This window comes from Terrapene carolina, unplaced genomic scaffold (assembly GCF_002925995.2).
Source record: "Terrapene carolina triunguis isolate 2854851 unplaced genomic scaffold, T_m_triunguis-2.0 Scaffold93, whole genome shotgun sequence".
NCBI lineage: Eukaryota > Metazoa > Chordata > Testudines > Emydidae > Terrapene > Terrapene triunguis.
The window spans coordinates 11,413,939-11,426,121 of NW_020664444.1; the positions used below are offsets into that span (position 1 = coordinate 11,413,939).

The following is a 12,183-nucleotide window of genomic DNA, read 5'->3' on the forward strand; positions in this document are numbered from 1 at the left end:
GGTGGTACATCATAAGAGTCTGAAGCTGTCCCTGCTAACAGGGGAAAGATGTTGAGACTTTTAGGCCTTTTCTTCACTAGATTTATTTTCCTAAAATTCATTAATTTGTCACAAAAGTTCAAAAATTTTGGCCAGTGTGTTGAATTATTTCCCCCCAACGGACCTAACCACTAAATACAAGGAATAATAGATTAAACTCTTTTATAATATAACTTGTAAGCAATTGATGTGGTGGCCGCAGGGATGCTCTGTGACCACAAATGGGATGCAGATGGGGAGGTAGTAGTCTGTGAGATGATCTGTCTATTAACATGCAGTCTGACCTACAAAAAGGTTTGAGAACTCCAGCCTAGGAGAAACCATTCATTTCCTTCCCATCTTATGTTGCCTGCTGGGCAAGTTGTTGGTCGTTTTGCAAGTTAATTGTTGTCTCCTCCCACTTCCCCCAGGAGGAGTTTTACTTGTTCTTTTATGCAAGATCTTTTTCCAGAAGAGCGAGTTATTAGATTTCCCTGGGAACACACATTTAGCAGCATATTTTTATATACTTCAGAATGAAATTTGCCATGTATTTATATTAAAGATTCTATTTTGCATGGTCTTGCATATGCACATACTGCGGCAGTCAAAGGGCACCTATTACAATCTGTCCCAGTCTGTCGCTATATAGGTCACCAGGCTGTTGCGAGAGGACCCAAGCCAGCTGGGTCAAGATAGTCTTATCACTGTTTCTAGCTGTGGAACTCAAGGGCACATTCCCAGGCTCAGATCTGACACCCTTCCTTCGGACTTGGGATGCCTCCATCCAGCTGCCACAACCAGTAAACCAGTGTCTGAGACCTTCAAAGTCTCCTCCCCTCCCCCCTCCCCCAGTTTCTTGCACATGCTCCCTAGTTTGTGGACAGTCTGGAGACAATGTGGTAGGAAAACAAGGAATACGGGCTTAGAAAAGGAGTTTGTCAATCATAATCATAAGGTGCCACAAGTACTCCTGTTCTTTAATCATAATGTTTTTACTCTTAAAACGCTTGAGAGTTACAGATCTTTGAAATAACAAAACTCCTGGGATGCACCACTGAGAAGCTCCAAGGCCTCCCTTCCTTGTCATGCTTTCCTCTCTGCGGGCCCCTGTGTAGAAGAAACATTGTTCCATAGGGGTGGGCCATCCAGCAGTTGAGAGACCATCAAAATTGATGGCCCCCGATTGCATTCTTGATGGCTTTTCAGTGATAGTCCTTCAAGGAAGTGTCCAATATCTTTGCTGGGCAGGGCAGCTGTCTGGAATGCAGTACAATAGGCTGCCCAGCTGCCCTCAGGCCAATGTAGAGATGTGTTTAACTCAATACAAAATAGAGTTCCTAATCTGATACAGATGTATCCCACTCTGTCATATCATCTACTCCTGATGAATTGATGAGCCAAAATTTGCCTATTGTTGTACCATTACTTCTTCACATTTATGTTAGAAAGCATCTAACCTAAAGATTTAAGCTAAACCCCAGTTCTCTGAAAAGTATGCCATATATGAAGCCATCCCTTTATAGAAATATATATCCATCAAATATGTTGAAAAGGATTTTGTTCACTTGACATTCTACCCACATTACTTCCATGGTGTGCGTTTTGTTTGGGCCAGGGAGATTTGGCTGTATTAAGCCCGATTGTGAATGGTGACTGTTGAGGCCTTGCTTCTTGTTTTGAAATTTCCTCTTGTTTCCATTAATTGGACTTAGGAGTCTGAAAGGGGGTGGGGGGAAGGGAAGGAAAGAACTTCAGTTGATTTCCTCATAATGAAAAAGTCTATTAACATTCTCTTTAAATCGCTGTTAATTAAGCAAAAGGCGAGTTTAACACTAGGAATGGGAACGCTTCCATACCATCAAAAAGGCACCTAGTAGAAAATATCATTACAATTCTACTTTCCAAAGCAACTCTTTCAGGCTCCAATCGGCACAGAAGCGATAGAGCAAGCGAACTGTGTGTTTGCTTTTGGATTAATATTTGAAGTTAACTCATGTGGAAATAAAGCGGATTTTACTGTGACTAGAATCTGTCATTAAAAAGCCATTATCAAAGCAGACCAGTACAATTCCTGCTCTTTTATTGCTAACAACAAAACAATCTCTTCTTAAAAAAAAAAAACCCAACAAAAAACAAAACAAAACAACCCCCAAATCCCCCTCTCCTCCCCCCTCCCCGATATTTTCTCTTAGAGAATGGTTGAGAAGACTAAACAGAAAAGAACCTTGGTGAAGTGAGGCAGTTGAGAGATTTATTGATCAATAAAGCAGACAATTACAGCTTGTTTATAAAGGGAAAAACCCCCCTCGGCCCTGTGAGCAACACTGAAACTGTAATAATGATAGCTCTGGCATCCAGCTTGAAACTATAAAAGTCAATAGGAAGATATAGGATTTCAATAAAATTATGACACTAGATAAACTTTACCCCAGGAACAAATTTTCCCTAGGTATGCGACTGACTCCAGTTAGATTTGTAACTTTAATTTCTATCTTATTGATTTTTTTTCCTCTACAACTAATTAGAAAATCAGTGGTGGATTCTGTATGTGTGTTTGGGGAGGAGTTAATAAGCACCAACAGGAGTAGAGGAACACTCCAAAAATGAGTGGGTCAAATTGCTTTTTTAAAACATTTTTGTAAGCTATGTTTTACTCTTTCCTTAGCTGCCTCTCCTGTTCAACCCAGGAGTCCCCTCTCGCTCCTATGTTTGTGTTCCTTGGAGACATGGTTGGGCACTCTAGACACTCAATGTTACTCTATCAGTGGTATGAGATTTGTTAATAGAGAAGACTGTAGCTATGTAGTTTATATGTTAGCAGCGTCTCTCTCCCTAAAATCCACCTGTAGGAGGCAGAAGGACCTGCTAATAGTATTGTAGCTCCTGGATCACTACTCTCTGGTGCCTGCACTCTAGTGGAAAGTGACCTTCCTTATCTTGAAGCCATTTTTCCTGGCAGCCAAGTTATAGATTCATGTAAGGAAAGAATTAAATGGGAGGAGCATGGAGAGAAAGTTGATTCTGAAGAGGGTATTCTGTGAAGATGCGATTCCGGAGGTGAATGTAACTGGTTTCCAAGGGATTGAGTCCAGTTCATGGCTGGGATTACAACTCAGCTTTCCCTCCCATTTAGTCTGCATACAGCAATGACAGGACAAGAGTCTCTGGGGTGAATCTCTTATAATTAATCATTTCTCCCCCTCCTGCTGATCTCAGAAATCTCCTCTTTCAAACTTATTCACCAAGATGTTGCAGAAGAGAATGAAGAGATACATGGAAGCAGCAGTTGCACGAAACAGGCCAGTTTCAGACCACAATGAAGTAGAACAAATGAGCTATTTGTGATAAGACAGATAGCAGAAAAGTACATGGAACATACCAGAACCTGCTACAACAACTTTATAGGCTTCAAACAGACTTTTGATAGCATTTGGCAGATGGGATTATGGCAAATTTTGACAATATATGGTATCTCCAAGAAATAGATCAAGCTGATAGAAAACATTTACAAGAAGCCTATGAGTGCCATGAGAGTAGACAAGAAGCTGGTGGAATGGTTCAGGAAAACCACAAGAGTGAGTCAATGCATGCTATCACCAGATTTGTACAACTTGGTCCTGGAAGTAGTAATGGCTATAGCACTGGGAGATGAAATGAGAGAAGTCATGTTATGTGAGAGGCTAGCAAATAACCTTAGATTGCAGATATTGAATCATAGCACTGAAGAAGGAGGATTTACACAGAATAGCTGACAAGGTAGACCGGGAAGCAGAAGATTTGGATTGAAGAGCAGTACGGAGGAGACAAAATTATGGCAATAGGAAGAGGTAAAGATCAAAGTTGGAGACAAAGAACTAGAACAAGTGGAAAAATGTGTGTACTTTGGAGGATGAATATTGAAGAATAGGAATTGTGTAGATGAGGTAAACAGAATAGATTAGCCACTGCTGTATTCAGAAAACTTTGCAAGACCTGAGATGTTAAAGACATTTTGATCAAAATGAAAATCAGCGTATATGAAACAATTGTTATGATGACACTGCTGTATGAGTCAGAATGTTGGACTCTGAGGAAAGCTGGTAAACGAAAGATATTGATTGCAGAAATGAACTGGCTGAGGGGCATACTAAGTTTCAAGACTGGAGAAGAAAATGAAGTGATAAGAAAATGGCTAGGGCAAAAAATGATGCTGTTATAGAAGATTCAAGAAAGATGACTGGGATGATTTTCACAGATGTCAAGAATGGACCAGGAAAGGATACCATACCTGGTGATTCACATCAGAGTGCGAGGAACTAGAAATAGAGGAGGACTGAGGATACGTTGGATAGACATGGTGAAGAATAACATTGAACAAAAAGGTTTAAAGATGAATGAAGCTGTGAAGGTAGCATAAGACAGGAAGTGGTAGAACAAACTTCTTTTGGCCACTTTGTCACTGCTGAGCTGAGAGAAAGGAATCGAAGAAGAATATGATGTTTTAGAATCCTGTGCAAAGTCTGTGTACATGTTATGTGTTACTCTTATCACATGCACCTGAAGAAGAAAACTGTAAATCCATAGTGCCCTCACTGCTGGAGTACTGGGAAAGAGTGTGTTTAAGCTAGAGGGCAATTTGGGGGGAGGAGGAGATGTCAGCACTGGTCCCAGAGGCTGGGCAGTTGGACAGTGAGATCTCAGCTCTCAGGAAGGGGTGCTAGAAAGAGGATTTGGAACCCCAAAATATGCCAAGAGAGACCCTAAGCCAGTCACAATGCCTGGATTCTGTTCAGACTCCAGAAGCTTAAAATACATGAAAATACAGCATTTGGATCACTTCCCAGCAGGCTGGTGAATGTCCAATAGGGGGAGTCAGCTAGACATGTGACGGGGTCATTACATTATTACCCCAACGGCATGCGAAAGCTAGTGCACGTTTCCTCGCATGCTCATCAGGTCAGGGAAATCAGGTTAGAGAGCAGAGCCAAAAAATGAGTACAGTCCACTAAAATAAATCAGAGAGCAAACACTTCTGGCTGTGTGGCAGCTAATCACTCTTTATGTCACTACAGTTCCTGGCTTCTCAACTGAAATGACCAACAATCCCTCTACACCAAAACTGGAAACTAGGTTTTATTATCCAACTATTCCTTGAACACATGGAAAGGAGTGAGCTGGAGAAGGAGGAGAGTGAGCCAACCAGGACTAGAGCAGAGCAACAGGTTGATTGGAAATGCTCTGTTGTAGGACATAGCTGAGCTGTTGGCAGTGATACGGTTAGCATGGGAATGTCTGTAGAACAAAATGATCTAATCAAAGGGCAGTCCCTGTGTACCACCTGCTGGTGACCCAAAATCCCTATTTAGTTGGATCCCAGAAATGTCAGTTCTGATAATGGGTTTTGTGATGTGGACCTGTCCCCTCAGAACTGGACTAGCAGCACAAGCTTGTTTCATTCTATCCAACAATGGCTTGATGACTACTTTTGGTGATTCTCAACCAGGCTAGACAAGAACCAGTGGCTTAGAGGTGACAGGGTCCCCCTCTCATCGTCTTTGATCTGAGAAACCCAGTCTTCCTTGGGGAGAAGTAAACAGCCCATAAGATATTTTAGTGAATGGATTTTCTTAATCTAAGCATTCAGAGACACTCTACAATTTTTCCTGCTACAGAGTTCAAAAACAAAACCACAACACATGGTTCTCGGGGCAGGTGTGGCTTCTCTTGACTAAGAGGCAATGACCCCAGGATAAGGCTGGAGTACATGCCACCCAAATTAGGATAATCTCAGTTTCTTTCTTTAGTGATGCGGTATGGTGGGTGGTCCTGAGAACACTTGTTAGAATTTTGTTATGAAATAGTAGGATTGGGGTGATTTACCTTGGTCAAAAGCAGTTGGGGCTCACAAAAATACCCTGAAGTGCAATTTATTTATGTATTTATTTAATTTTTTGCTTTTGGAATGGACCACATTGCTCTAAATGTCAGGTATTTTAAACCAGCTCTCTTGGCAGAGAATATCCCCTATAACAGAGGTTCTCAACCTTTTTCTTTCTGAGGCCCCCCTCAACATGCTATAAAAACTCCATGCCCCATGAGTGCCACAACAATTGTTTTTTCGGCATATAAAGCCAGGGCCAGCATTAGGGGGTAGCAAACAGGGCAATTGCCTGGGGCCCCACACCACAGGGGGGCCCCATGAAGCTACATTGCTCAGGCTTCAACTTCAACCCCTTGGTGGACCTCCTGAAGCCTGCTCATGGCCCCCCAGGGGACCCCGGACCCCTGGCTGAGAACCTCTGCCCTATAAGGCCTCTGAAAGTCCACCCTATGTAAAGTGATACAAGTTGAATGCTAGGCTATTCTGTGCTCAGTGTGTTGTTCAGGAACAAAATATAAACATCTCCAATGAAAGGTTGCTCATGTAAAACTGTTTGTCAAGTGCTGCCACCTCCCTTCTTGCTAAGAGTTAGAAGATAGTCTTTCTGTGTAAATGGGAAAAGAAATAAATGGGGTCCCTAATTCTTCTCTGCGAGAGCTAACACTCTCCTGATAAACAGGATTTATCATATGCTAAGCATGGAGCTTTCTGGGGGGGCCCCATAGTAGCCGTACATCACCAACATCAGACAACATATACTGCCTGCCTCAAAGATGCTGATGGAGAAAATAAATGGGAGTAGCACTCTGAATGGCAATTCAAAACGTCAGGTATGTTTAACATGCAATTCCCGTTTAGAGAGTGATATGCATATAGAGATTAGATGGGTGATAAGGTATTTGATCTCCTTTTAATCGCATTGGAGAATTTTGATGTTTGTCAAGTCTGAGAATTCAGGTTATACAGCAGAGCCAAGCAAATAAGTGTGGTCCTCTGGAATAAACCTGAGAGCAAAAATTCCTCCGGAATCCTCTGCACTGACTGTTATGTTGTTGCCACTAAACTCTGATGTATAAATGCATGAAATCTGTTGGTATAGAAGCAGTTATGGGCAAATTTTATTACAAAAATGCCAAAACAGTATTAAAAATTCATTTAGCTTTACAACTGTGCAGCTTGGACTCCACACCTGGCCACCTATTACTCCAGACCTGGCCAATGTTGCGATTTTAAATCTGAAGTACTATATAAACAGTGCTGTCATGGACATTGGCAACGTGAGCTTCTTCACAAAAGTGCCTCCCATCAGTGCCGCTGGCAGCAAGCGCTTCCTCAGTGCATTGAAGAGTACCAGACAGGACCTCTGTGATGTGAACTTTCTCTCACAATGCCCTATAAATAATTGAGATAAATCTTCCAGTGTTTGCCAGCTTAACAGTGCTGAAATGCTTCTTCTGTAGCCCGCTTTCTGGGGAGGTATCCAGTCAGGAGTTATCAGCGTATTTTACTTAAATGACAGAATTACAAAAGTGGTTCTCTCTCTCTCCCTCCTCCCCTCCCCCCCCAAAAAGGGCTACATTTCCAAAATAGTATGTGTGATGCTAACAGCTCAACCCAGCAAGTCTGTATACTGGGACTGTCTCCTGCTTCACTGTCCAAATGTCAAACACTTAAATACAGTGTGTGTGTCAGTGCGCGTGGGGAGAGGGAGGGATGTACAAATTCAAGGTGTGAAAGGCAAGGTGGGAGATGCCTGCTGAAAAGGCTGCAAAAATGTGTTCAAAACATTTAACATACTGAAAGGTCAACTGAGAAGGTTGAGGTTGGTTCAGCCTTGGGAAGGGACCTTGGAACTAGACAACAGCCTAGAGCTGGAGGAACAGAGTTAATGAATGAAAACAGGTTTTAACATAAATAATATCTGATTATTGGGCTTTGCTCAGACCTGCCTAAAAGCAAACACTTTGCCGGAGAGAGGGAAGTTCTTGCCATAAGCTACAGAATCAGAATTATTGACCTGACACATACATGAAAGGAAATTTGCTTTCATGCTGGCCCAGGAGGAAGGGTACCTTTACCAGCCGCTTAATCTGTAAAATATCTCCACAAATACAATAGAGAAGCAGTGCAGGCAGTGCTGTCCTCCTCGTTAGGACAACCCGCCTGGAAACTTACCTTTTCTCAAGGCAAACTGCCTTCACCCAAGGGAAAATGATGATGAAAAAGCTGTTTCTTGGCTGGCTATTCCAGAGTCAAGGGTTAAAACACATCAGAGAATTTACTGGGATGTACAAATTTGATCTTTGGATATGCTTACAGCTAAAGCTACGGTCGCAACACTCTCATCCTCTCTCCTCTCCCTAGCTCTCTAGCCCTTGTTTTCCACTGCACATCCTTCATCAGTGCCATAGTTGGACAGAATAGTGTTCTCTCTCCATTATATCAAGGACTGCCCATCAGCTGTTTCAACTGCAAAATCAAACAGAACCCCATCAAATTTAAACATCAAAGATATCCGCTCTCTGGATCCTGTCCCAGAGGTCCCAGTCCATCTCTGCACCGAGAAAGCATCCACAGTTAGAGATGATTCATTACTAGGACAAAGAGTGGCTCTTAAGATACAAGACTTGGCTTCCAATCCACTGCTGAATGGTGTACACTTCAGAACAGATCCACAGACATGTTTTAGTAGCTTCCTACATTGCTCAGCTAGCAAAGTGAGGACCAGAGAGTCTCTATGGGATCAGGACAACTTTCTGAGGCCTTGTCTACACTGCCACTTTACAGCGCTGAAACTTTCTCACTCGGGGGTGTGAGAAAACACCCCCTTGAGTGATGCTAGTTTCAGCGCTGTAAAGTGGCAATATAGACAGTGCACCAGCACTGGGAGCTACTCCCCTCATAGAGGTGGTTTTTTTACAGAGCTCTCCCTCTCCCAGCGCTGGTGCCGCTACTACACAGCCACGTTAAAGTGTTGCCGCGGCAACGCTTTAACGTTGGTAGTGAAGACATACCCTGATGGTATGACTTCTTTGCCTCTAAAGGAGTAGGGGACAAGAGGATGGATTCTTGCCTGTCAAGGCTTGTCTCTGATTTGAAAAGCAAACAAGCTATGAGGGAATGTATAATTTAAACCACAGTGCAAGCTTTATTCAGTAATTCTACTGATAATAAATCAAAACAGATAGAAGTTCTAACGGAAAACACTTGCTCCTGGTGCTTAGCTCTGATCTTCATTTCTGAACACAAATACTGTAACAAAATCTATTCTCAGGCTCCCAGCAAGTGGTCCCTAGCCCCGTTTTCTTAATTCCTCTTCACCAGCACAACCCATTCAAATTTCCCCCCTATTTTCTTAAGATCATGTTAGTCTAGCTTCCCAACCCAGCAGTCCTTGCTGAGAAATCCCTCCACTGACTAGACAGTGGCACATTCCCTGCGTCACTGGCAATCTCTCAGATGATTCCAATGTGCAACACCTTGTGCTGTCCTGCTTGCCACAAGGTGAGAGGAGACATTGACACCCACTGTGTACTGCACTTTGTATAGCTCTTTAACATATTCTTTCCATTGGTTATTCGTTGCTTGTTTGTCCTCAGTTATTTGCCTGAACATGTCTTTCATTGCTGACATCTTCAACTCATATGTCCCACTCTGTTCTCTTATCTTGCAGTATAACCTCTGTGTCACATTTCTTTGTGCATATTCTTCTGCTTCTTTGCATTGTTTGCTTATCCATTTGTTTCTGTCACTCTTTGCATTCTTTTTTTAACCTCTGTTCAACCTATTGTATTCAGCTCTTAGACTTGCATCTTCCTTTTTATTCTCCTTTAACTTCCTATGCTTGTCACTCAACTGCAGCACTTCATCCATTATCCACCTTGGTTTCTTTGTCTAAAACATCATTGTGCTTTACCCAGTAGAATGAGAAATAGACAGATCTATACAAAAACAAACCCTACATGCATTTCCCTGCCTCTGTTTCCTCACCATTCAAGCATTTATTGGGCTGGGGTCTGGTTCCTCTGGGATAATCCAAGATCCTTCTGCTGCAACTCATGGTTGAACCATAGAGTCTCTCTCTTCCTAGACCACCTTTGGTCCCACAGATAAACTGAGTCCCCCTGCTACAAAAACATGCATGTCTCTTCCCTTCTCCTGCCTCAAACTTCCTGTGTCTCTCTCCTCCTAAGAGTCCTTTTAAAACCCCTACTTTGTCACCTCCATCTCTTTGGGAATTTTCCACTCTCCAAATGCCCAATCCCCTGTTGAGGATTGGAGAAAACTGGTTCTCCTCGTTTTAGCCAACCTCCTTAGCATGCCCATTGTGTAGTCAGAGTACAGTCATTAGTTAACTACCTCCAGTTGTCCTTAGTCTGATGGATACTTGCTAAAGGACCTGACAGCCATGTTGGATTCTACATTTACATAGAGACATTGAGTGATACAACAATTTTCTTAGTAACTTCATAGTATCAACCAGACTTCATGAGTTGTACATACTATTTCCCCAAACAATCATAATTTCCACTGTGGGACTGCAGGGATTTGAACCCAGGTCCTTCAGTATCAGAAAGTGTGTGTCTAACATATGAACTGAAAGAACAACTTCTTAGCTGGGAACGGTAATAGTGAAAATAAAATTGAGAACCTCCATATCTGTGTCCATTTTAAGCTTGTAGGGGTATGGACCACTTCCAACTTTGCTTGCCTCATGCATTGTGGGCACTAATGGAAATAAATAATTAAGGTTTTCATTGGTCAGTGCTTTCTACTGGGGCCCTTCTAGTATCCATTCATTTTTTTTCTTCCGCTGTGGATTAACCTACATTTTTAATGACCACATTTGAGAAACCCTTCATAAAATGAGAATTTAATCCCTCCACTTTGAAGGTAAAGTACTCTTTCTCCATGTAATCCTATCCAAATCCTGTTTGGTGTGGTGGATTACACTAAACACATCTATGCTGTGAGAATAAAGTACTTGCTTTATATTTAAGGGCTCTTCATTAGAAGACGTCTGCACTCATCTTCGACTTCACTGATGGCAGAATAAAGTTCCCTGATTTAGCTCCCATAACTCATTGCTGTTTTCCCTGAACAGCCACGTTGAGGTGTCTCCAAGAAGCATCTTCTACTTGAGGGCTCTAATTTCATTTGTTCTTGGTATATACGTGTAAATGGCAAAAGTTATACTGTGTGCATGTTATCATCTAAAAGGGATGTATGTGTTTATGTACATTTCCAACTCTCAGAGCAATAGATTTTTATATCTCTCTGTTTGTGTAGTGTGTGTATACAAAAGAGTAGTGGAAGAACTTTCTGACCAAAATAATGCTCTTCACCATGTTGGAGAGCAATAGTAAAAAATGTTAAATTTAATTGGATGTGTCAGTTTGAAGATGCAGGCTGCATGTATCCAGTGGAAAGTCTAACAGTCTGTTTTTCTTTACAACAGGAGCGTGATGGAATGAGAGCAATTCTGGAGTCATACGACAGTGAGCTGACCCCAGCTGAGCACTCGCCCCAGCTGAGCCGGCGCATGCGTGAAGCAGAAGAAATGGTGCAGAAGGTGCATGCGCACAACGCTGAGATAGAGGTAATGAGGAGGCACTGTGCTCTAACCCCAGTATAGACATAATCTATATAGCAGTGGGCCACAGACTCTGTGGTCAAGAGCTACAGTAGGTGTTCTTTCCCATCTGGTTTCTCTGAATCTGTGCAGCGTGCTTGTGCATTTGGAGGGGGATGAAGCCACCTGTTGTGTTCACATGCTGAGTTCACATGGTTAAGTTGCCTGTTGGGACCATTTGCAAATCCTTTATTTAATTGGCATTCAGAGAAAACTACAAAGTCAAAGACAGAGTTTGCAAAATGCCTTTTGCAAAAACTTTTTAATGAAAGGTTTTTAAGAGTAGGGGTGATTGGGCGTGGGCTCAAAACACAACTTGCAAAATCAGCACCAATATGTATTTATACACGCATAATAGAATTGTATTCTCTCCTACCATTATTCATAAGAACGGCCATACTGGGTCAGGCCAAAGGTCCATCTAGCCCAGTTGTCTTCTAACAGTGGCCAATGCCAAGTGCCCCAGACGGAATGAACAGAACAGGTAATCATCAAATGATCCATCCCCTATCACCCATTCCCAGCTTCTGATATACACCTCTACCTCGATATAACGCTGTCCTTGGGAGCCAAAAAATCTTACCGCGTTATAGGTGAAACCGCGTTATATTGAACTTGCTTTGATCCACCGGAGTGCGCAGCCCCCCCCCCCCCCCCCCCCCCCCCCCCC

General features: G+C 42.5%; 1 protein-coding gene across 3 annotated transcripts in view; it reads left to right on the forward strand.

Annotated features, from left to right (window-relative positions):
• The window catches only part of MAD1L1 (mitotic arrest deficient 1 like 1), a 529,982-nt gene that overhangs the window by 232,715 nt on the left and 285,084 nt on the right, over positions 1-12,183 (forward strand). For all 3 annotated transcript variants that reach the window (XM_026650732.2, XM_026650733.2, XM_026650734.2), the window contains one exon: positions 11,340-11,480. In XM_026650732.2, coding sequence (XP_026506517.1) covers positions 11,340-11,480 — 141 coding nt within the window. The remainder of the gene's footprint in view (positions 1-11,339; positions 11,481-12,183) is intronic.